The 22,391-nt window shown below is 32.1% G+C and overlaps 2 protein-coding genes and 1 pseudogene across 2 annotated transcripts; 1 reads left to right on the forward strand and 2 right to left on the reverse strand.

The window, feature by feature from the left end:
* Nucleotides 1–6,246: 6,246 nt before the first annotated feature.
* LOC132294680 (protein BONZAI 3-like) lies at nucleotides 6,247–9,623 on the reverse strand. The gene is made up of 7 exons (XM_059792622.1): nucleotides 9,549–9,623; nucleotides 9,053–9,349; nucleotides 8,874–8,950; nucleotides 8,355–8,489; nucleotides 6,822–6,986; nucleotides 6,622–6,735; nucleotides 6,247–6,457 (listed from the first exon to the last, which is right to left on the reverse strand). The coding sequence occupies exons 2-7, from the start codon at nucleotides 9,072–9,074 to the stop codon at nucleotides 6,341–6,343; spliced, it is 630 nt and encodes a 209-aa protein (XP_059648605.1). The 5' UTR covers nucleotides 9,075–9,349; nucleotides 9,549–9,623; the 3' UTR covers nucleotides 6,247–6,340.
* LOC132294679 (protein BONZAI 3-like) lies at nucleotides 9,497–16,520 on the reverse strand. Its single transcript, XM_059792621.1, has 8 exons — nucleotides 16,140–16,520; nucleotides 14,190–14,237; nucleotides 13,446–13,594; nucleotides 13,281–13,329; nucleotides 11,466–11,522; nucleotides 10,159–10,338; nucleotides 9,933–10,067; nucleotides 9,497–9,610 (listed from the first exon to the last, which is right to left on the reverse strand). The coding sequence occupies exons 1-8, from the start codon at nucleotides 16,317–16,319 to the stop codon at nucleotides 9,545–9,547; spliced, it is 864 nt and encodes a 287-aa protein (XP_059648604.1). The 5' UTR covers nucleotides 16,320–16,520; the 3' UTR covers nucleotides 9,497–9,544.
* A 5,425-nt stretch (nucleotides 16,521–21,945) lies between these two features.
* On the forward strand, nucleotides 21,946–22,055 carry LOC132297666 (U2 spliceosomal RNA; annotated as a pseudogene).
* The last annotated feature ends 336 nt before the right edge of the window (nucleotides 22,056–22,391 follow it).

Consider the following 22,391-nt stretch of genomic DNA (forward strand, 5'->3'; position numbering starts at 1 on the left):
ATCATCAAAATATATTTACAAAAAACATCCCAAGAAAAGAAAAAAATTTCAAAGAACTATGCATCCATGCCCCTATGGACACCGGGAGCAACCAGAGTACTTTATTACAAAAGTAAAAATACGTATTTCTTGGAAACCACTTAGAATGAAGATACATGAAGTCAAAAACCAACTCCGAACACAAAAGGTGAGATTGTGCCAAAAAGTGACAAACAGGGAAAAGACAAAATAGGGAAAAGGACGAAAAGTGAATAGTGTCAAAAAACGAAAGATGTGGAAATGAGTCAATCTTTAAAGGAAGTTGTCAATCCAAAGGAAAGAGTCTCAGAAACTATTTCCGAGTACTCGAGATGACACTAAGTAACGAGAAACCAAACACAGAAAAGAAAAGACAACAGAAAAAAAATTATCCGTAAAATTTGAGAAAAAAGGAAAGGAAGGAAAATGACCGGGTTATTACATTAGAAGATTAGAAAGCTTTGATGCTGATCGATGATTAAGACATTTGGTGCTTTGTCATTTTTGTTTGTTATGGTTATGCGATTGAGATATAATTGGGATTCTGAGAATAGATATATGACAGTATATTTGTTGATGTTACGTAAAGTGATGGATTGATAGTGAATGGATCTCATTGTTGTTTTGTGGACTGTGTGAGATTGTAATTAAGGTATGGACCTGAGGACAAGAACGACGTCTGTGCTGAGACCAAATTGAGGATGAGGATGGCCTGGCCAATCATTTCTCCTGAATCAATCCCTCTTTAGTACGATGTCGGGTCAAAGGTCAATGATTGTTTTAAGTTGACACGAATAATGAGAGTATGGTATTAGGTGTGTGTCAGTCTGGTGGAGTAGATTCAGGTGGTTTATCTCGGGTGACGAGGTGTGTTAGGTGGGACCAAATGTCCAATCCGTTTGATTATTAAAGATCTTATTTTGAGGATTTGTGCCCTGGGTACAGGATAGTGCACCTTACTAATTTGGCGACTAATGTTTATGCAATAATTGGGAGACTCATTGTTTAATCATATTGAAGTTGTTTAGTGTAATGATTGTCATATAGTGTGATTAGTAGTCGTTGGTACGATTATATGGTGGTGTAGCTATATACTAGATAGTAAGTGTTTGGTCTGTCAGGGATATGTAGATTAAAGTTGAGATTGATTAAGAAATGGAAATGATTCCTTGTTTGGGGTTTAGTGTGTCCTTTGAAGGATGTGTTGAGGTTAGATGTTGTCTTTTTCGGTGGTCTGGTAACTGTTCTTTTCTCGGGCTTTGGAGCCTTTTGTGACAGTGTAGAGTAGACTGATGTCGGTTTTAAGTCAGGCGTAAGGTCTAGTTAATCTGTGTTATGATGAAGGGAAAGATGGGTAACCTCATTGGGTTTTGGTGGTAGTGGCGTGTGATTGCCTAGTGACGTCCGATGACAAAGGCAATAATGTCAGTGAGTTCATAGTTTTTGGGTTTTGTGAGGTGTTTTCGGAAAGTGTGTGGCTGTGGGCCTTCTCTATAAGTAGGGTAGATTTCGAGGACGAAATCTCTTTCAAGAGTGTAGATTGTAATGTTTCCAATTTTTACCATTTTTTCATTTTCTGAAATTTTCTATTTTTGCAAAGGCATTTTCGTCTTTTTTCGTTTTGCATGTTGGATACCGTGGGGTGTGCCAGTTATGTCCGAGAGTTGGTTGGGGCATTTATTTGAGTTCAGGACTCTTAGATATGCAATTGTGGTCATTTTTGCATATTTTTTTATTTTTCGGGCTGGACGGTCCGTGTGGGACCCGTTACCGGAATTGTTGCATATGGGAATTTTAGTCGGGTCCATTTGCATCTCATGCATTTTATTTAATGTGTCTTATGTGGGTTTTATATAGTTTGTGTATATATATTTAAATGGTGCAAAAGAAAAATCAAAAATAGAAATTTAAAATTTTGTGATGGAACCTACTTTCCACTAAATGAATTAGTGGCCAAGAGGCCATTTGGCCTCACTCCCTTTCTCTCTCCCCGTAATATCTCTCTCTCCCTCACATTTCTTCATTTTTTCTTTTTTTTTCTCAATCAAAACTTCAATCTCAAATTTCTTCCTCATTTTTTGGAATTTTTGGATGCAGTTTGTGGCGGCCCAGCGAGATATACGCGTTGATATAAGCAATTCCTTGTTTGGTGCACTTTAGGGATTTCAAAATTTTGGACCCATTTAGGGGTTTTTGCATCTAAGTGAGGTATGGGGGTTTAATTTACAGTCTTTTGAATTTTTGTCAATTAATTTTTGGTTTAGTATACTAATTGTATTGATTTTCCTCTAAAATGATGAAATTGTTGCAAATAAAGTATGTGACTATGTGTTTTAGTTGATTTTACATGGACTAGTATGCTTGTATGAAGTAGAATTCATGCCTTACATGTTTGCTTTGCCAAATTATTGTTAAATGTAAGTATGTTTTATTTATTTTGAAGTTCTCGTAAAGCATGCTCTGTGTTTTAAGCTTGAAGTAGTTGTATAATAATGAGCATTGGCACGGTTCATTCATTTATGAGATTGTAAAGCATGAGGCATCCATGCATAAGCATTGGGAAAGAAATGGGAAATTGTTTTGAAGGAAATGGAAAATGTTGCTTTTGGGAAAATAAGTTTTGGAAAGGTTTTTGTGAAAAACCCGGACGTCGAGGAGGTAACGAGGGTCCATGACGTTAGTGTAACCTAGAGGGAACTAGGGAAATTACCCTAGCGTGGTTGAGCTTCTGGGCCCCAAATGACGTCGCAGGGTTACTAAGGGTCAGGGACAGTAGCCAATCCTTCCCTCGTGTCGCCAAAAATTCACCGAGGGACGGGTTATGTTAACAGTGAAAAGTGATGGATTGGATTTTGAAAAAAAATAAAAATGGGGAGCGACATTCATGGCATTGCATCTCATGGCATGAATTTATTTCATTATGACTTGAACTTGCATTGTATTTTTTCTTGGCATTGCATGATCCTGTTGCCTTTGTTTCTATTCATTGTTTGGATTCACGGGGTCCCAAGAGGTGTGCCTTAGGCACTTCCTACTGAGCTTTTGCTCACCCCTTTATTAACATTTTTCAGGACACGGCAAAGAAATGGCGGATGGCAATCCACCACAAACATGATGGGAATAGAAGGGATGTTTTGCAACCTTTAGTGTTTTAGAGTCATTCTTTTGTAGGGCATCAATGACAAAAATGTATTAAACTTGTTTGGCATGGCTTTGTAGTGTAACTTTGAGCTTGACTCTATTATGATGTAAATTGGACAAGTGTAAAGATCATATATATTTTTGATGTGAATGGGGTTAATGAAGTTGTGATTGTAAATAATTAATGATGTTTTTCATCCATGAAAGTAATATGATGCATTTCAAAGTGTTTTGGGACATGTTAGATAAGTTTTGAAGGTCCAAGAGAGGCCATTGCATTTTTATGCATTTAAACAGATTGTTGTAGGTTCCTTTTTAGCAGGGGTCATACCAAATTTTTTTTTTTATTTTTTATAATTGACCTCGGGTTCGGGTAAGAACCCGGTTAACGGTTTGAACCTACGGGTTCAGGTCGTTACATAGACACGTATATGAAGTGTCGAACACATGACCGAGGAGTGTCAGTATTCATGATTGTGAGTGTCCTACACGAATACAAGTACGGCTCCTCCTCACGAAAAAGACACCGCTAAAAAAAATAAATAAGAAAATTTATGAAAAATAGCATCTAAGTGGAATTTTTTACAATTTTATAGTCACTATTTAGTAACTCTAAAAACCGTTCTCAAGAATTAAGAGAATATAAAACTGTTTTCATTGAAAATATATCCTTTTTATAACTAAGTTTTCAAATAACCATTTTTAAAAAACTGAATCAAACAGAATTTTAAAATGGGCCCAATATTTCCTATTCTTAAATTTTTTTCTTCAAAACGACATATATAAATCTACTACCATGAGTCTTCAAGAAGATAATATTATTCTGAATTTCTCTTAGTTATGGATTTTCAAAAATAGAAAATAAATGTTAGTAAAGTAATGTTAGAGAAGGTTTATTTATTTATGTACTAAATATAGATATATTTTTTCAGTCTTCAAGAAGATTATAATTATTATGAATTTCTCTTAGTTATGAGTTTTCAAAAATAGAAAATAAATGTTAGTAAAGTAATGTTAGAGAAAGGGGATTTTTTTTTTTTTCAATATATATTCTAACCAAAACAAATTGTAAGCTTGGTAACTGACCCAGAAGGTAAACCATATTGTTCAAGACTTTCCCAATTTGGATTTCAAGCTAGACAAGAGTCAAGACCCCTTTAACATTCTTTCCCACTCTTTAACTTTCATTCCCATGCCTTGGTAACAAATCAAATATAAATAAAGCTCTAGTGAAGAAGTTAGTTTCATTCTTAAAATAATGGCAATAAAAAAATGCACATCGCATACATTTCTTGGCTGAAAAAGCAACGAATTCAAAAAACATGTTAAAGATCATGAAACCAGCATGGATTCTCAATATTATCAAACCAATCATAGTTGGCACCATCACTTGTCTACTTTTCTTGAAATACCATCAACTATACTGTGAAACAATTTGTGTTTACTGTTTAAAAAACAAAAGAATTTCTACTTCTTAACGATATGCACTTCTATATATTTTTTCCCTTCACATCTACCAATTTTAAGAAATTCCTGTACATGGAAAAACGCTTTCTGATTCTAAGCAATTCCTGTACATGTAATGATGCCAGCACAGCTTCAACCAAGATGGGAAATATTTACTACAATTCTGAAATTATTGGTGGTGATCTTGACCACCAATTCTAAGAAATTCCTGTACATGGAAAAACGCCTTCCGATTCTAAGCAATTCCTGTACCTGATGCCAGCACAGCTTCAACCAAGATGGGAAATATTTACTTCAATTCTGAAATTATTGGTAGTGATCTTGACCATTCAAGGATATGGTCGAGAGGAAGGATGGGCTACATCGGCCGTGTGTGGATACGCTTGCGAGGAAGTTTGAGCTACATCGGCTGTGTGTGGATACGCTTGCGAAGAAGTTTGAGCTAAATTGGCCGTGTGTGGAAACACCGGAGAAAAAGTTTGGGCTACATTGGCCGTGTGTGGATACGGTGGAGAAGAAACTTGAGGTACATTCGCCGTGTGTGGATACGCTGGATTAGAAGCTTGGGCTACATTGGCCCTGTGTGGATACGCGAAGAAGTTTGGGCTACATTGCCCGTGTGTGGATACGCTTGAGAAGAAGTTTGGGCTACATTGCCCGTGTGTGGATACGCTGGAGAAGAAGCTTGGGGTACATTGGCCGTGTGTGGATATGCTTGAGAAAAAGTTTGTGCTACATTGCCCGTGTGTGGATACGCTTGAGAAGAAGTTCGGGCTACATTGGCCGTGTGTGGTTTGATATCTCTACTCCGCATGTAAGTCAAGAACTGACCAGGTAGCTCTTCCAAGAGAGCTTGAACAACCGAGATCTGCCCGCCTGCACGAGGGGATAAAATGTTTTATTTACAGTGAAATAGAAAAGCAGAAGACGAAAACTATAACAAAACAGGAGGAGGATATTTCACATATAATTAATTAGTACACAAACTGTCTATTGAAAATAGCAAGGTTTACATCAGGTTCAATAGTGTGTATCAACAGAACCCTATTCAGGCTTAAGACAACATCAAGTGTTACTGCTAAAAGCAAAATATAAATTTCCTAGTCATGTCATAACAAGGCAGGCAATGCACTATTGATTGGTAGTCTAGTTCTTCAACCTAGCTATTCCTTTCAATCCCAACTTAAGAGGTACAAATCGCACACAGCAATTTGCAGTTAGTGCCATGGTAGTCTGCCCCACCATCACCTTTGATGTTTACATCAAAACCACTCTCTCAACTGTTGGGAAAACTTATTTCTCAATTCCAATCATGCACGAATCATATCTCCTAATCCATCTTCACATGAGCTTCTTCCAGGTTGAACAACCAAAAGGCTCGAAGCATCAAAGGCGGCTGGCTGGGACAAGCCAAGCTTGAAGCAACTAAGCTCAGCTGAACCCCTCACAATGAACATCAAAATTCGATCTTGAACCCCTCACAACTGCACTTTTTGGTATTAATAACCAAGACCACCTTTGAATCCACCTTCAACTTGAACTTCATTAACAGGCAAGCTAAGAAGCTTAAAGCATCAAAGAAGGTTGACAAGAATACAGTAGATACACATACACTAGAAAATAGGAACATGAAAAGAACAATTATGTTTTAGAACTGCATATGAGGAACAAGAAAAATCTGACCGAAATGTCTAACATCTTTAAAATTTGTAAGCTAAACAAAGATGAACTCACCATGCACATCACGCATCGGAACAAATTGTACAATGTCTCGTGTAGCTATCCTTCCCGTGGAACTCTCTAATCTTTGCCCACCATCGGCATCTAGGATCTGCATGATAAACAAGAATTATGTCACATACCAGTTTTAACACACATGTTTGTAAAAGGATAACATCCAACACCAACAATGAAAGGATTTTTAGTGCTATTATGCTAATAAAAGTGAATTAATTGAAGGCCAAATCTGAATACAAAAAATTAAGGACATACTACCTCCATTTTTTCAAAATCTGCACCACCAACTCCAACAATAAGAATTGAAAGCGGTAGGTCGGATGCTCTCACTAAAGCATCTTTAGTTTCCTGAAGATCAGTAAGGACTCCATCCTACAAAAGTATGAAATTATTTTATTATAAAAATAAAAAATAGAAAGAACAAGAAAGAAGCAAATATTTGTCGTTTGATTCACTACCGTTATAATCAGCAAGACAAAGTACTTGCTCTTGTCGTATGAGAGGGAATGCCCAGCAATTTCTGCAGCCTTGTTGATAACCGGACCAAATAAGGTGGGTCCAGCAAGAGCAACATTGTTCAGAGCACCTGAATAAGCAGCCATTATACCTTCTACTCCTTCAACCTGTAACATGAAGGGAAATTGACCATCACGCCATGTAAAAGATGCAAGGAACCAGACTTATATGGTTATTCATCAATGATGGCAGCATCACCACCACCCACATACACCTATCACAGGGATGAAAATATGATGTTTAAGGCAGCATACTGCTCAAAAAATCAAGCTTGTCAACTCGAGCACATTCTCTCTCTCTCTCTCTCCCCCCCCCCCCCCCCCTGCTCCAAACATATCGCTCTTCCATCACAAATCATGATCTCTCCATATTCCTTTATCACCCCAAACCACCACTTTGAAGATATCTCAAACACTCTGGCAAACCAAATTTTGAGAACCGTGAAATTTGATTCCGTGTGATCTTGAACATATGTATTGCATTTCTAATGAAAACCACAAAGATCTAAAGAGTTTGGTGACCGTGAAGGTTGTGAGGTAGAGTTGGCATATCTCTCTCTTCAATGTTTCTTCATATACTCAGTTATATTTTTAGAATCAGATCATGAGTCACTTATTCGGTTTGTTCTGTTTTCCAATTTCCAAACTTGACCTTGAAGTTCCGTTACTTGTATTATGAGTTCTTAGATATTCGCTTATGTTTGAATATTAATTTATTAGCTTTTAAATTTTCCTCGTTGATCTCATATTTGTTTGTTTTTTGTTTCTTTTTCTATTTCTAACTCCAATTTGAGCTGAAAGTTCTGCTTCCAACTACATGTGGATTGAATATTATTTGGTTCACAAGAAATGGGTATGTTTGTTCAAGGCATTTTTTTTTAGTGTATCTACAACAACCAATAAAACATAGATCAACCAATCCAATCTCATATAGACTAACAGTCACAATAGCAACCAGAACACGAGAGAGACAGAGAGAGAGAGAGAGAGGGCATAAAATATTGGGCACTAGCTGGAGAGAAGCTCTTAACAAGAAGATGTGCTCTATAAATGGAGAGAGCAACTTCGTGTTTAGAGAGCAAGGAGGCCACTTATCCTACAACCAAATAGAGAGAAAATGAGATAAAAGCTGGATGTTAAAATAATGAAATGGGTCTCAACCAATAAGGGTATTATTGTCCAAAGAGAAAGGTTAAATTTGTCTTTCCATAATTTTTGAAAGGTCAGTTATGTCATTTTGTTTACTGTAAGGGTAGTTTTGGACTTTCACATAAAATTGTCTAACGGCCCTAATGATTACTTCACTGCAGGGGAGGTCAGAGTATTTTTAGAAATCAACAGGGCAGGTTGACCATATTTTTTTTAAAAGTTTCATCTGACATAGATAAGCCTAAACCTTAGGGGAAATCATAGTAATTACCCAAATTAAAAACAAGTAAAGTAGGATGTATTTTCCATCCCTTGCAATATATTTACCTCAAAGCCACCTGTACCACTCAAGTTAAAACAGTGAGATACTGAACCATCAAACGTCCTTCCTCCAAAGCCCCAAGCAGGAAAGCGCCTGTCAGAATCATAGAATTGTATGACCTCGCCAACCTCCGTTATAGCCTGCGAGGAGTTCAGTCATTAAATTAAGCACTCGCTTTAACAGCCACTTTCATAGAATCTGCAGTTCATAACCACATCGACAGGTCAAATCAATGTGATCAACAGATAAAACAAGTTTATGAGTCTGCATTCCCATGGGAGAAGTTGAGGTTATTTGACTTAATGGTAGGCTCTTTAGCCCCTATAAACTAGTACAAATTTTAAAAATTATTCTTGAAGCATAGACACTTCCAGAATTTAAGACACCACAGGTGGAAACTCAAGGGTATCTGACTTAATGGTAGGCTCATTAGCCCCAATATAAAGTATTGAAGATTTTTTAAATTATTTTTGAAGCTATAGATACTTCCAAATTTGAGAACACCACAGGTGGCACCACCTTACCTGCTGGTAAGCATTCAACCGGCCTGAAGGATCAATGTAGTGCAAAGAACTTACACTGCGAGGATTTCCATTTGAAGCTGGAAAAAAATTCAAATTCAATTCATGAGCAAAACCCCTATATTTACAATACAAATTTGATTGGAATAGTATAGCTTTTTTAAATGTTGAAGGTCTATTACCGGTAAAATCAACAGCAACCATAAAGTTAAGTTCAAAGCCACTAGAAATGTAATCGATAAAACTGTGCAGTTTCTTTTCAACAAAGCCATCAACAAAAAGTTGACCCTTCAGAACCTACAGAAGATAAGCACAGTGTAGGTTCAGACATGACAGACATACAACAAGTGGCTAAAATCCTTTTCAAGTACAAAATAAATACCTTTTCATGACCCTGGCGAGCAGATGGCATGATAAAATTTGCACCAATCTTTTCTTTGTGAAGTTTTTCAAGGTCCGTCACTGATTTCTGCATTTTACTGTTTCAAATGAACCGTAGTATCAATATAATTAGCAATAAAAGAAAAAATAAATTCTGAAAAAATAAATAATAAAACAAGCAAAAAGGCAAAGAAAAAAAAAAATCAAAAACAAAAACAAAACAAAAGAAGGAACTCTAACTGAAAAAAAAAAAAAAAAAAAAAAGGAATTAACAAGACGAATAAATTGAACAATTACCCGATCAGTACATGATTGCCACTGCTATTGAAATCAAAGCACTCAATAACTAATGGATTATCCTGCACCAAAGAGATATTTTTTTTTGGTAAACAACCAATAAAATAAATAAATAATAGCAAACTGTAGTTGTATCAATCACAAAATGTAAATTAACAAATCTGGATCCAGGGACGAAGTGTTGTGATTAAGAGATAAAATAATTATGTCCCTTCAGTTACATTTCCAACAGTGACTATGCCTTCCAAAATGCAAAATTGTAAGAGCCTTTATGTTAAATTAGCTCAAACATAAATCATTGCCACAAAAACATGAGACAACCACAGATATCATAAACTAAGCTTAATCCATTCCAGACCTAATCACAAGAATTGACAAACTTGCCTTGCTCCCAAACTGCTGCATTGTGAGACATAGAGGCTTCCACATTGGATTCAAGTTGTTATTCACGACTTCTGTCTTGCAAATTGGAACAGAAATACCAGTCTCAACAACCCTAGATACTCTCAAGAAAGGATCCTGAAAGCAGTAAGTAAGAAAAATATCTAAGAGCTAAAAATTCCACAAGTAACCAAAAGCTCCATAATGATATATGCTTCCAGATACATACACTTTTGGAAAATAGGTCCTTGTTATCCAAGTTGGAACAATGGAATGTCATCTCTACAGCATTTCTTGAACCAGCAGTTTCCTCTGCATGGACAGTTAGTGTCCCCAAGTTTTTCAGACCACTGTGCCCATTTTTATTGTGAAGGCGAAGGGTCAAACTCCGACTTTGTTTAGTCAATATCTGTTGAATTAAAAAAGGAGAAAGAGAAGTAAACATTTAAGAATATTTCTACATAAAAAGAAAGAACTTCCCAACCAACTACTTCATATTATAATAACTACAGAACAAGCCTCATTTAAGAAAGAGATATAGAAGCACTATTCTGAAAAGCCATCCTTCACTGAAGAAATCTATTGCACAGTTTTCAATACATGCACATATTCAACTAGGGGGAAGCCGCAAGTGGGTCCTGCCAGAAAAGAATTGTCCAAATATGTTGCGCTGGTAATAGGAGTTCCACACATTGCTCAAATTTGAGTTCCTTGAGTGGATCAAACCAAAGTAGGTCTGGACTTTCACAAAACTTGAATCCACATTTTGAAGCATGTCATGGGACCCAAAAAGGGGCCAGTAGAATGCAGTGAGACACGTGTTGTGAAATATGCAGCAATGTAGTCAAAGGAACAGTTCATGGGTAAAGCTGTGTAATTTAGACTTAAATGAGGACATTTTTTCAAGTCCCGTACGCATCTTCACAGATTTCCCGCCAACTTGGAACTGTTGGGTATGATGCTTATACATGTCCAAATTTTGTCACTTTGACACTGTTACTATACAGTGAAGAAGAATGCCAGGGTAATTATCGATGGCTAATATATGCAAGTGCTTGCATGAGAACAATAATTCTATGGTTAATATTGTTTAATTGCATAGATGGACAGTTTCTCTAATAATTAAAACATGTAGTTTTCTCAAATGTACAGTAAAGGCAATCAGTTGAACTATTTCCCAAACAACAAAATCCAATGATTTTTAAGAATTCGGCATATACGATGAACACATATTTAGACACACACATGGGTCAAACCAAACATATCCTGTGATACATAACGGACCAGATATTTTGACTAGTTGCTCAGTTACGTGATGCTGCTCAACCAAAGAGGTCAAGAAATAGCTGTTCCCTTTTTCTTTTATTTGTTTAACTGAAAAAGCTATTGCAACATTTCGTTATATAATTTTTCAAACTGCCACACTTATGTAATATATGGAGCAAACTCAATGAAATAGGCACACAAAAGAGCTTGAAGAGTGTGCAACATCAATATTGAATTCGATTAGGCCCCAGTGAATACAAGGAATCTTACCTCAGATACTACACAACTGGCTTCACCAAGAAATTCTTGTTCTTTCAACTTCAGCATCTGCAATGTAACAAAATGGAAGAACTTTATCATTTGCAAACTTTTTGTTTACCTATGATAATCAAAAGTTGCTATTAGTTACTATTTGCGGTGGGATGGTGAATTGCGCCCAAACACCTTCAAAATACATAATGTTAACCCATATTGCGGATCATATAATCACACACACAATCTTTTGTTAACTTGTTTGAAGAGAATTAAGTTTTGGGAATAAAGTCCACCAACATTATTGAAGTCATAAAAAATAATAATAATAATAAAGGATGGCCTGTGAAGCAAGGTTGTAAAATTGGAATTGTATATTGGATCAACTCGTAGGTCTTTAGGATTGGATTGAGGATAAGAAAATATTCCATAAATAAAAACAATAAATGATAATAATATTTTTGTGGCTTAATAATTCTTAAAAGGTCAACATTTAAAAGCCTAAAACTCTTGAAAGAACATAAAGAAAATTAAAATAAATATTTCAAGAAGATAAATTTCCAAAAACTCTCTCCAATAATGGTAGGGAGCATTAACCATTGCACCATTAAAAATATATCACAAAAAATTAATTTATCCATATGATAGCACGTGACAATATTATATGAAAATGTAACATAAAAAAAAGTTCATGAATCATCATTTATCCATCCGTGGTCATACCCAGCATGAAGATACTGAATTTATATGTGAAATATATTCTACTTTAAATACTCAGGCCACTCGACCGTAAAAAGGTACCGTAGAAGAGGCAACAATAAAGAAATGAGCAATATAAAGTCACTAAGATCTGTTATATGATATTGAATGGTTCGAAGAAAAGTTAGTTCTAGAGTGGAAGGAAATCAAGGTCGATGGCCTGAACCAATGTTTTTTTTTTTTTTTTGATAAGTGGCCTGAACCAATGTTTTTAAAGCAAACTTTAGTCCCTCTGTGTGCAAATATCATAGCAAAATAACGACCAAAAGAAAAAGTAAAAGAAAAAAGAAGAAAGAAAAAAGTCAAACTCATACTAGTCAAAATAAGGAATTATACTACCAAATTAGTAGCTAAAGCAGTTGACTACTCTGCAATAGCATTGCAGAGTCGAAAAGAAGAAGATTTTTTTGTGATGATTGTCTTACTCAGGACATGTGAATTGAGTTTTGATCTTGGTTTCATAATTTTATTTAGGTCTCAAAATCTCATAAAAATAAAAAATGAAACAACATAAAAAAATAAAAAAATAAATAGATAAATAAATAAAAATCTCCATATGTTTCCCCGGTTCTAAATTTCTTGCACCTAACTCACAGCTAACACACATGTAAGACGTAAGATAAATTCCACAACAAGGCAAACAAGTTGAATTCTGGCACCCATAACTTTGTGCAAGTCATGTAAAAAAACCACCAACTTGGCATAAATAACAGATCTATTGTTATGTACTATTTAAATTTCAATATCAGTAAGTTGCACATACAGTAGCTTACTAGCATCTCATACTGTCTAGTATGATGTTAGACAACACACATCTTAGATATTTAAAAACTGAATACTTTTATCCATTTTCATCAGAATTCCAAATCCAAACCAAAAGCAGTAGAAACTGCATCAGTTCATAAATATTACCATAATTACTTTTTGGGTGAATATTAATTCTCTCTCTGTTCCCCAACATTGGTATATTCTTTAGGTATTGGCAAATGTAAAATAAATCTCAGCTACATAGTGAGGATTATTGAATTCAAATCCAAGTACTAAATGACCTGAGAACGTGAAATCATAATGTACCTTCACTGGTAAATTGTGGTATTTCGTATCCACATCGTACACACGAAAGCTGAAAAAACAAAATGGGAATCATGAGAAATAAATTCTCAAGGCCAAGAAAGGTCTACCAGATATAGTGAACAAGAGAAATCCACACAAGGATGTTGAGAAATACGATATGCTTACATCAGAGGCTGAACAATCTCAAACTGATACGAAACATTAATTTTTCCAATCCAAGCAGGATCCAAATTGTTCATTATCACTTCCGTACGGCCAATTTCCTCTAAGGTTCCATCTCTTTTCTTTTCATATACTACTGCCATAGGATCACTCTGCAATGAAAAAAAAAAAATTCAAGGTCAAGCCATATAATGACAATTTTGGTGGAATTCCTTAGTATATTTCAGAGAGTATATATCTATCTACCAAGCCAGGTGGCCTGTGGTCTCCAGCTTGTTCTCTTTTGAATGAATTATATAAAAAAACATTCATGAATTCCTCCCTCATAGGTAGTTGGAAATGAAAGGCATAAATAAATTAAAACTTGTGGATCAAATATTTGATTTTGGAGACTCAAGAGCCGCTTTCCCACATTTTCTAAGAGTTGGGAATGACTATTCACACATGTTATATGGTCCATTCAGTACACAGTGAAATGTCTATAGAGATGGCAGAATGGAGGCAGCACCTAACCGACCAACCACGGCTACATTTTCTTAATTCATGTAACATTTATGCGTCCAGTGTAGACAATTCTTTACAGTACAAATATTTGTCACTCCAAAAATCAGATTCACAAAGGCGGCCAAAATACCAAAGAGTCAATGAAAATTAAACAACAGAACCAATGAATAATTGCTGAACCTATCTCAATGAATGTATAGTCATCTAATCCCATGATTTTAAACTATGGATTTGAGAACATACCTTTGAAATGATGTCACGATCGCGTAATTTTGAAGCCGACAGAGATAACTGCATTTCAATTGAAACACATTATTGCTCCATGTACAGTTAAATTAAATAGATAGTGTGTGAAGGCCATGAAAAGAAAATAGGTGAGATAAGGACAAGGAAACTCAACCCTATAGCATCACAATTACCTTAAGATTATGATGATATATTACTCCACCCCTCCCAAAAAATTAAAAAACAAAAGAAGTTAAGAACTATACTGCAATTTGGTCCACTGGCATTTCCTATTGGCAGTGGAATCGTACTATTGTCACGCCAGGAGTTGTGTATAACTCCACTCTTATTCAGTGACGAGATAAATTCATGGTCCAAAACTTGCAAAATATGTTTCTGCTCAGGTGATAGACAGTTGGAACCTTCAGTCTTATCCAAACACAGAAATACAATTTTGATTGTGAATCTGCCAAAAAAAAATCTTCCCTCTTGACACACCAATACAAGTATAAAATCTTACTTTCAACCATTAACGTGTCTCTTTCGAATGGCTAAGGTTTGCACTGCTGGATGTACATCCATGTCACATAAAGCACTATTTGGAATCAACATTAAAAGACAGAATCTAATAGAAAGAACATACTTGGTCTGCTTGATGCCCAAATCAGATAATTAAAGTGTATAAGAGTCTTAAAAAGATTCAGAAACATATTTTAACCATTCCTCAAGCTCAAGTTGAATAGTAGAATACAAGGAAGGATCCAAATGGATGATACCTATGGGACCCCAGGACAAATTTATATCAGAATAATAAATTAAGTGTAGTTAACCAAGACATGCATGAAGGGGGTAAAAGCTACATTTTATGGCCAACTTGATGTATTCTCAATCATTGGTTCATTTTTTCTTAATTTCAGGACAAATAAGATTCTGAATTCTGGAATCAACAGCTTTGTCTTATACTTAAAAGGTTAAATACACATAAAGCGGAGCGAATCTTGGTCATGTCTTGGTTAATTGACTTATAATAAATGGCCAATGGTGGAATAAGTCAACCCCTCTGAACCTACTTGTACAGGTAATAACGTAATATCCACCCTCCCCACTCCCCAGTGCGTGGAAAGCCCAGTCCAATTAAGAGGATCTTTCTCCCAAATAAAAACCCATATGCTTAATATCAATTCATAGATCTTGGCGAAAATCAATTTCCACCCTCCCCACTCCCCAGTGGGTTGAAAGCCCAGCCCAATTGAGAGGATCTTTCTCCCAAATAAAAACCCATATGCTAATATCAATCCATAGATCTTGGCGAAAATCAATTTCCATCCCATCGTCGCTTGAGGGTGTCATTGAGTGTCATTGAGATCAAAAATCAAACACTGTATATGCATCTAATTCACTTTCTTTAGCAGTATTTAGCTTTTGCTCTCTTTCCAAAAATCAATGAAATAAGGAAGCCAAAAGTGTCCCAAAGCACAGTCATGTCTTCTTCTGTTTTTTCCTTCATGTCACTCAACAAGAAGAATTTAACTCAACATTCCTTGGCATTTCCAGTGAACAGTTCATTTCGCTTAATCTAGACAGAGCAATGAAAACATTGGCAATTACCCCCACACTACGACACACACGCACGCACGCACGCATACATACATATACATATACGAAGAATAAATTGGAATGATGTTATTAAAGTTACATTAAAAAAATTAAAGAATGTATGTACCCATTCATATAAAACAAAGGTAAGGCAAGGCAAGAATGCTGAGGGTGAGGACTATTGGATTAAGTATAAGGATAAAAAATAAAACAGTAAAAAGAAGGACCACATGGGATAAAATTGACCTAACATTGAAAGGACATCGAAAACCATGTTGGAAGTGACAAGTACTCTACATTAAAACCCAGCTCCGTATACATGTGTGTGTGTGTTGTGTGTGTGAAATTGTGAATATATATATATATATATACCTCGATCTGTGTAAAGAGCGCACCAAGACCCTTCGTTTTAAAGAAGTAGTCAACAGCATCATTGTGGCCCCCGCCGCCGCCGCCACCACCAACACCAACATCGTTCCTCTGTAGGGGCCTTTGTTGGGCCCCTCCCGCCGCTTGTTGGCCTCCTCTCACATCCGAAAAGCAACCTCCCATCTTTCTCTTTCTCTCTCCTCCCTCTTTCTCTCTCTAAAGAATCTTTCAAACTCCAAATTTCGGATTTCAGTAATCCCAAATCTCTTCTCTCTTTCTCTCTTCTGGGTTCTCTAATTTATAGAGATCGGAGCAGTTTATTGGATACTCTCTCTCCCTCTTTCCTTCTTGGCGTGTTAACCAACAGAGAATATAATACTAAAAAAAAACGCGTGAATGAAAAGTACTTCAATCAGGACACACAGTGACGGACTCCCCAAGCTAGAATCGGCAAAACTATTAATTGCTGTTAGGCTACCTATCACACCTCCCTATATATATATATATATAATTGGCAAGACTTTTCTTAATTCTTACCCGTTGAAAATACGGACTATATAGAAATTTACTAGTAATTTCGAATGTTAAAAAAAATTAATAATATAATAATTATGATTTTGAATTAGTTTTCAAAAATAGAAAATGCCTGTGTTAGAAAAGTAAGTAAGGAGAGTAGAGGTGGTTTTTGGTGTAGGTTTAGCAAGTGGAAACATATTTATATCTATATCAATACTATTATTGAATGTGTAAAGAGTTTCAGTGTTTGTATTTCAGTATTTGTTTATTAATATAAAAAAAGAGTTTTTATAAATAAAAAAATTACCTAAAAATTATTTAAAGAGTTTAATTCAAATTACAAATTACTTAATAAAATTAATTTAAAGAGTTTAATTCAAATTACAAATTACCTAATAAATTCATTTTTCTTGTCCCACATTGGTTTTAAATAAAAACGATTACATGGAAGCCTTCATAAAACTATAAACCTAAAGAAATTATTACCACACATTTCTCGGCCTTGTGGCTAACCTTTCTCGGCCTATTGGCTAAGATCAAGTATAATACTAAATTTCTTTGTGTCGGCCTTTTGGCTAACTTTTTTTAGTCTTTTGGCTAAGATCAAGTGTAGTACTATTTTCTCGACCTTTTGACTAACCTTTCTCGGCCTTTTAGCTAAGATCAAGTGTAATACTACTTTCTCAGCCTTTTGGTCGATTTTTTGGCTATTTTTAATCTTTTTGGCTAAGATTAAGTAAAGTACTATTTTCTCGGCCTTATTAATTCAAATAAAATATAAAAATTATTACTTAATAAATTTCAAATAAAATATTTATTAAAACTCTTAATCAGTTGGTGATATTTTGTGAAGATGTTTATGTCCGCATTTATAGTACGAATTTCGTTCTCCCAGCTTGCATGAATTGTATACCTGGATACTTCTACTTTTTTTTAAACTTTTTTTTGTGGTAAAAACTAAAGTAAACCTCTAAAATTTATCCCAATAATGATAGTGTCATGACTAGGGGCGAGCTAAGGAAATTACATTTCCAGAGGCAAAATGACAAACAGCAGAGAGAGAAATTAACAAGAAATACATTTCAAATTATATATTTCAAATTATAGAATCTCTAAAAATTATTACCTAATAAAATTCAAATAAAATATTTATTAAAACTCTAACATTAAAGTTTAAAAATTATTCTAACAAAAATTACCTATTTATTTATTTATTATGAGTTTTTTAATAAAATGAAATCTAATTTGACAAGGATTATTAATATAAAAATTATTTATTAATTGATATAAAAAAGGTTAATTTTAAAAGAGTTTCTATAAAACTCTAACATAAATTACTTATTTATCTATTTATTATGAGTTGTTTAATAAAAGAAAATCTAATTAGACAAGAATTATTTTAATAAAAATGTGCAAAGATTTTCAGTGTTTGAATATTTCCGTATTTATTTATTAATATAAAAAAATAGAGTTTTTATAAACAAAAAATTACCTAAAAATTATTTAAAAAGTTTAATTCAAATTACAAATTACATAATAAAATTTATAAAAATTCATTTAAATAGTTTAATTCAAATTACAAATTACCTAATAAATTCATTTTTCTTGTCCCACATTGGTTTTAAGTAAAAAGGATTACATAGAAGCCTCTTATAAAACTATATACTTAAAGAAATAATAATCACATCTTTCTCGCCCTTTTGACTAAGATCAAGTGTAGTACTAAATTTTTTTAAGTCGGCCTTTTGGCTAACCTTTCTTGGTCTTTTGGCTAAGATCAAGTGTAGTACGTACTACTTTCTCTGCCTTTTGGCTAAGATCGTGCTAAGATCAAGAGTGTCGGCCTTTTGACTATGATCATGCTAAGATCAAGTGTAGTATTACTTTATTGGCCTTTTGGCTAACTTTTCTTGACTTTTTGGTTAAGATCAAGTGAAATACTAATTTTTTTTGGGTCGGCCTTTTGACAAACCATTCTCGGCTATAATACTACTTTCTCGGCCTTATTATTACCTAATAAAATTCAAATAAAATATAAAAATTATTACCTAATAAAATTCAAATAAAATATTTATTAAAACTCTAACAAGAAATACATTTCAAATTATAGAAACTATTAAAATTATTACCTAATAAAATTCAAATTAAATTTATATTAAAACTCTAACATAAAACATTAAAAATTATTCTAACACAAATTACCTATTTGAATTTTTTAATAAAATAAAATCTAATTTGACAAGTATTATTAATACAAAAATTATTTATTAATTGATATAAAAAAGAGTTTCAGTCTTTCAGTATTTATTTAAAACAAAAAATTACCTAAAAATTATTTAAAGAGTTTAATTCAAATTACAAATTACCTAATAAAATTTATGAAAATTAATTTAAAGAGTTAATTCAAATTACAAATTATCTAATAAATTCACTTCCCACATTGATTTTAAGTAAAAAGGATTACATGAAAGCCTCTTATAAAACTATAGACCTAAAAGAAATAATAATCACACCTTTCCTACATTGGTTTTAAATAAAAAGGATTACATGGAAGCCTCTTATAAAACTATAGACCTAAAGAAATAATAATCACACCTTTCTTGGCCTTTTGGCTAACATTTCTCGGCCTTTTGCTAAAGATCAAGTGTAGTACTAAATTTTTTTGGGTCGGCCTTTTGGCTAACATTTCTTACTCTTTTTTGCTAAGATCAAGTGTAGTACTACTTCCTTAGCCTTTTGGCTAAGATCAAGCGTAGTATTACTTTCTCGACCTTTTTGCTAACCGCTCTCGGCCTTTTGGCTAAGATCAAGTGTAGTAGACCTTATTATTACCTAATAAAATTCAAATAAAATATAAAAATTATAACCTAATAAAATTCAAATAAAATATTTAATAAAACTCTAACAAGAAATACATTTCAAAATTATATATTTCAAATTATAGAATCTCTAAAATTTATTACCTAATAAAATTCAAATAAAATATTTATTAAAACTCTAACATAAATGTCTAAAAAGTTATTCTTACACAAATTACCTATTTATCTATTTATTATGACTTTTTTTAATAAAATGAAATCTAATTCAACAAAGATTATTAATATAAAAATTATTTATTAATTGATATAAAAAAAGGTTAATTTTAAAAGAGTTTATATAAAACTCTAACATAAATTACCTATTTATTATGAGTTTTTTAATAAAAGAAAATCTAATTAGACAATAATTATTAATATAAAAAAATATTTATTAATTGATATAAAAAGAGATTTTAAAAGAGTTTCTATTAAACTCTAACACAAAATATATTTTAACACTAACACAAATTATAGAAACTCTAAAAATTATTACCTAATAAAATTCAAATAAAATATTTACTAAAACTCTAACACGAAATATATTTCAAATTATAGAAACTCTAAAAATTATTACCTAAAAAAATTCAAATAAAATATAAAATTTTGTTACCTAATAAAATTCAAACAAAATATTTATTAAAACCCTAACACGAAATATATTTCAAATTACCTAATAAAATTCATAAATATGAATTTAAATAGCGCAGAAATTAATTAAAAGAATTTAATTCAAATTACAAATTACCTAATAAAATTCATTTTTCCAGTCCTACATCGGTTTTAAGTTATAAATGATTAAATGAAAACCTCTTATAAAACTATAGACCTAAAGAAATAATAATAATACATTTCTCGGCCTTTTGGCTAACCTTTATCGACCTTTTGGCTAAGATCAAGTGTAGTCTTACTTTCTCGGCCTTTTGGCTAACCTTTAAAACTATTTAAAGTGTCTAATTCAAATTACAAATTACCTAATAAAATTCATAAAAATGAATTTAAATAGTTTAATTAAAATTAAAATTTAACTAATAAAATTCATTTTTCTTGAGTTTCTAAAACTCTAACACAAATTACCTATTTATCTATTTATTATGAGTTTTTTAATAAAAGAAAATCTAATTAGACAAGTATTATTAATATAAAATTTATTTATTAATTGAAATAAAAAGATGTTTTAAACAAGTTTCAATAAAACTCTAACACAAATTACCTATTTATCTATTTATTTTGAGTTTTTCAATAAAAGAAAATCTAATTAGAGAAAAATTATTAATATAAAAAATATTTATTAATTGATAGAAAAAGAGTTTTTAAAAGTGTTTCTATTAAAGTCTAACACAAATTACCTATTTATTTATTTATTATGACTTTTTTAATAAAAGAAAATATAATTAGACAAAAATTATTAATATAAAAAATATTTTTTAATTCATATACAAAATATAGTAATTTTTCTAAAACTCTACTACAAATTACCTTTTATTATGAGTTTTTTTTAATAAAAGGTAATCTAATTAGACAAGAATTATTAATATATAAAGATATTTATTAATTTATATAAAAAGTGTCTTTAAAAGATTTTCTATAAAACTATAACATATATTACCTATTTATCTATTTGTTATGAGTTTTTTTAATTAAAGAAGATATAATTAAACAAGAATATATTTAAAGAAAATAAAAAAATTATATAAAATCTACCACTAATTAGCTGTTTTATTTTCTATAAAAATCTGTCTTATTATTTATTTATTATGAGTTTTTTAATAAAATAAAATCTAATTAGACAAGAATTATTAATATAAAAAATATTTATTAATTAAATTTAGTAATTTACAAAACTCAAACTCTACCACCAATTTCAAAATTCAGTATTTCCATATTAATGTAAAACCTAAAAGAATTTATTACTTTATACGTAAAATAAATACAAACATATCACACAAACAAACAAATATATATCGTTATATATGCAAAGATCTATGAATAAAACATATATTTGTGAGTGTATATATCTATATCTATATCTCTATACTAATATTAAAAGTGTAAAGAGTTTATTGATATAAAATAAATTAAAATTAAAGTGTTTCAAATCATTATTCAAACAACTAAAAAATAGGTAAAGTAGGTAATTATTTAATAAAATAATTTACTAAATAATAAAATAAGTTAGAAAACATTTATCACGTGCATCGCACGTGCCTTCTACTAGTTATTATTAAATGTGCAAAGTGTTTCAGTATTTCAGTATTTATTTATTAATTGATATAAATTCTATAACACTCAAATTACCTAATAAAATTAAAATTAATTCAAATTAACAAAATATAAAAAGAGTTTAATTCAAATTATAAAGTCCCACATTGGTTTTAAGTAAAAAGAATTACATGAAAAGCCTCTTATAAAACTATAGAGCTAAAGAAATAATAACTACACCTTCTCGGCCTTTTGGCTAAGATCAAGTGTAGTACTACTTTTTCTGCCTTTGTGTAAAGAGTTTCAGTATTTATATATTAATTGATATAAATTCTATAAAACTCAAAATTACCTAATAAAATTCAAATTAACAAAATATAAAAAGAGCTTAATTTATAATAAAGAGCCCTCATTAATTATTATATCCCACTATATGAATTATATAAAACTCAAAATTACCTATCTATAATCAATTGTGCTTGACCAAATGGTTAATAAATTAACCTATTTATCTATTTATTATTATGAATTTTTTAATAAAAGAAAATCTAATTTTACAAGAATTATTAATATAAAAAGATTTATTAATTGATATATAAAACAAAATAATTTTTCTAAAACTCTACCATAAATTAGCTTTTATTATGAGTTTCTGAGTAAAATTATATCTAATTAGATAAGG

Source organism: Cornus florida, unplaced genomic scaffold (genome assembly GCF_030987335.1).
Source record: "Cornus florida cultivar Cherokee Brave unplaced genomic scaffold, ASM3098733v1 CherokeeBrave_3.0.0_Hap2_Chr02, whole genome shotgun sequence".
NCBI lineage: Eukaryota > Viridiplantae > Streptophyta > Magnoliopsida > Cornales > Cornaceae > Cornus > Cornus florida.

Excerpts from the sequence above, each read along its gene's own strand:
- LOC132294680 (XM_059792622.1), bottom strand. The coding sequence starts at position 9,074 with ATGGTTGCTGTTGATTTTACCG. Across the intron at positions 6,987-8,354 it reads GTGGTACAGGTGGCTTTGAG|GTTGAAGGAGTAGAAGGTAT; the intron begins GTAAATATATTG and ends TTCATGTTACAG. Across the intron at positions 6,458-6,621 it reads CAGATTTTGAAAAAATGGAG|ATCCTAGATGCCGATGGTGG; the intron begins GTAGTATGTCCT and ends TTTATCATGCAG.
- LOC132294679 (XM_059792621.1), bottom strand. The coding sequence starts at position 16,319 with ATGGGAGGTTGCTTTTCGGATGTGAGAGGAGGCCAACAAGCGGCGGGA. Across the intron at positions 13,595-14,189 it reads ATCGTGACATCATTTCAAAG|AGTGATCCTATGGCAGTAGT; the intron begins GTATGTTCTCAA and ends TTTTCATTGCAG. Across the intron at positions 9,611-9,932 it reads TGCAGCAGTTTGGGAGCAAG|GATAATCCATTAGTTATTGA; the intron begins GCAAGTTTGTCA and ends TCTTTGGTGCAG.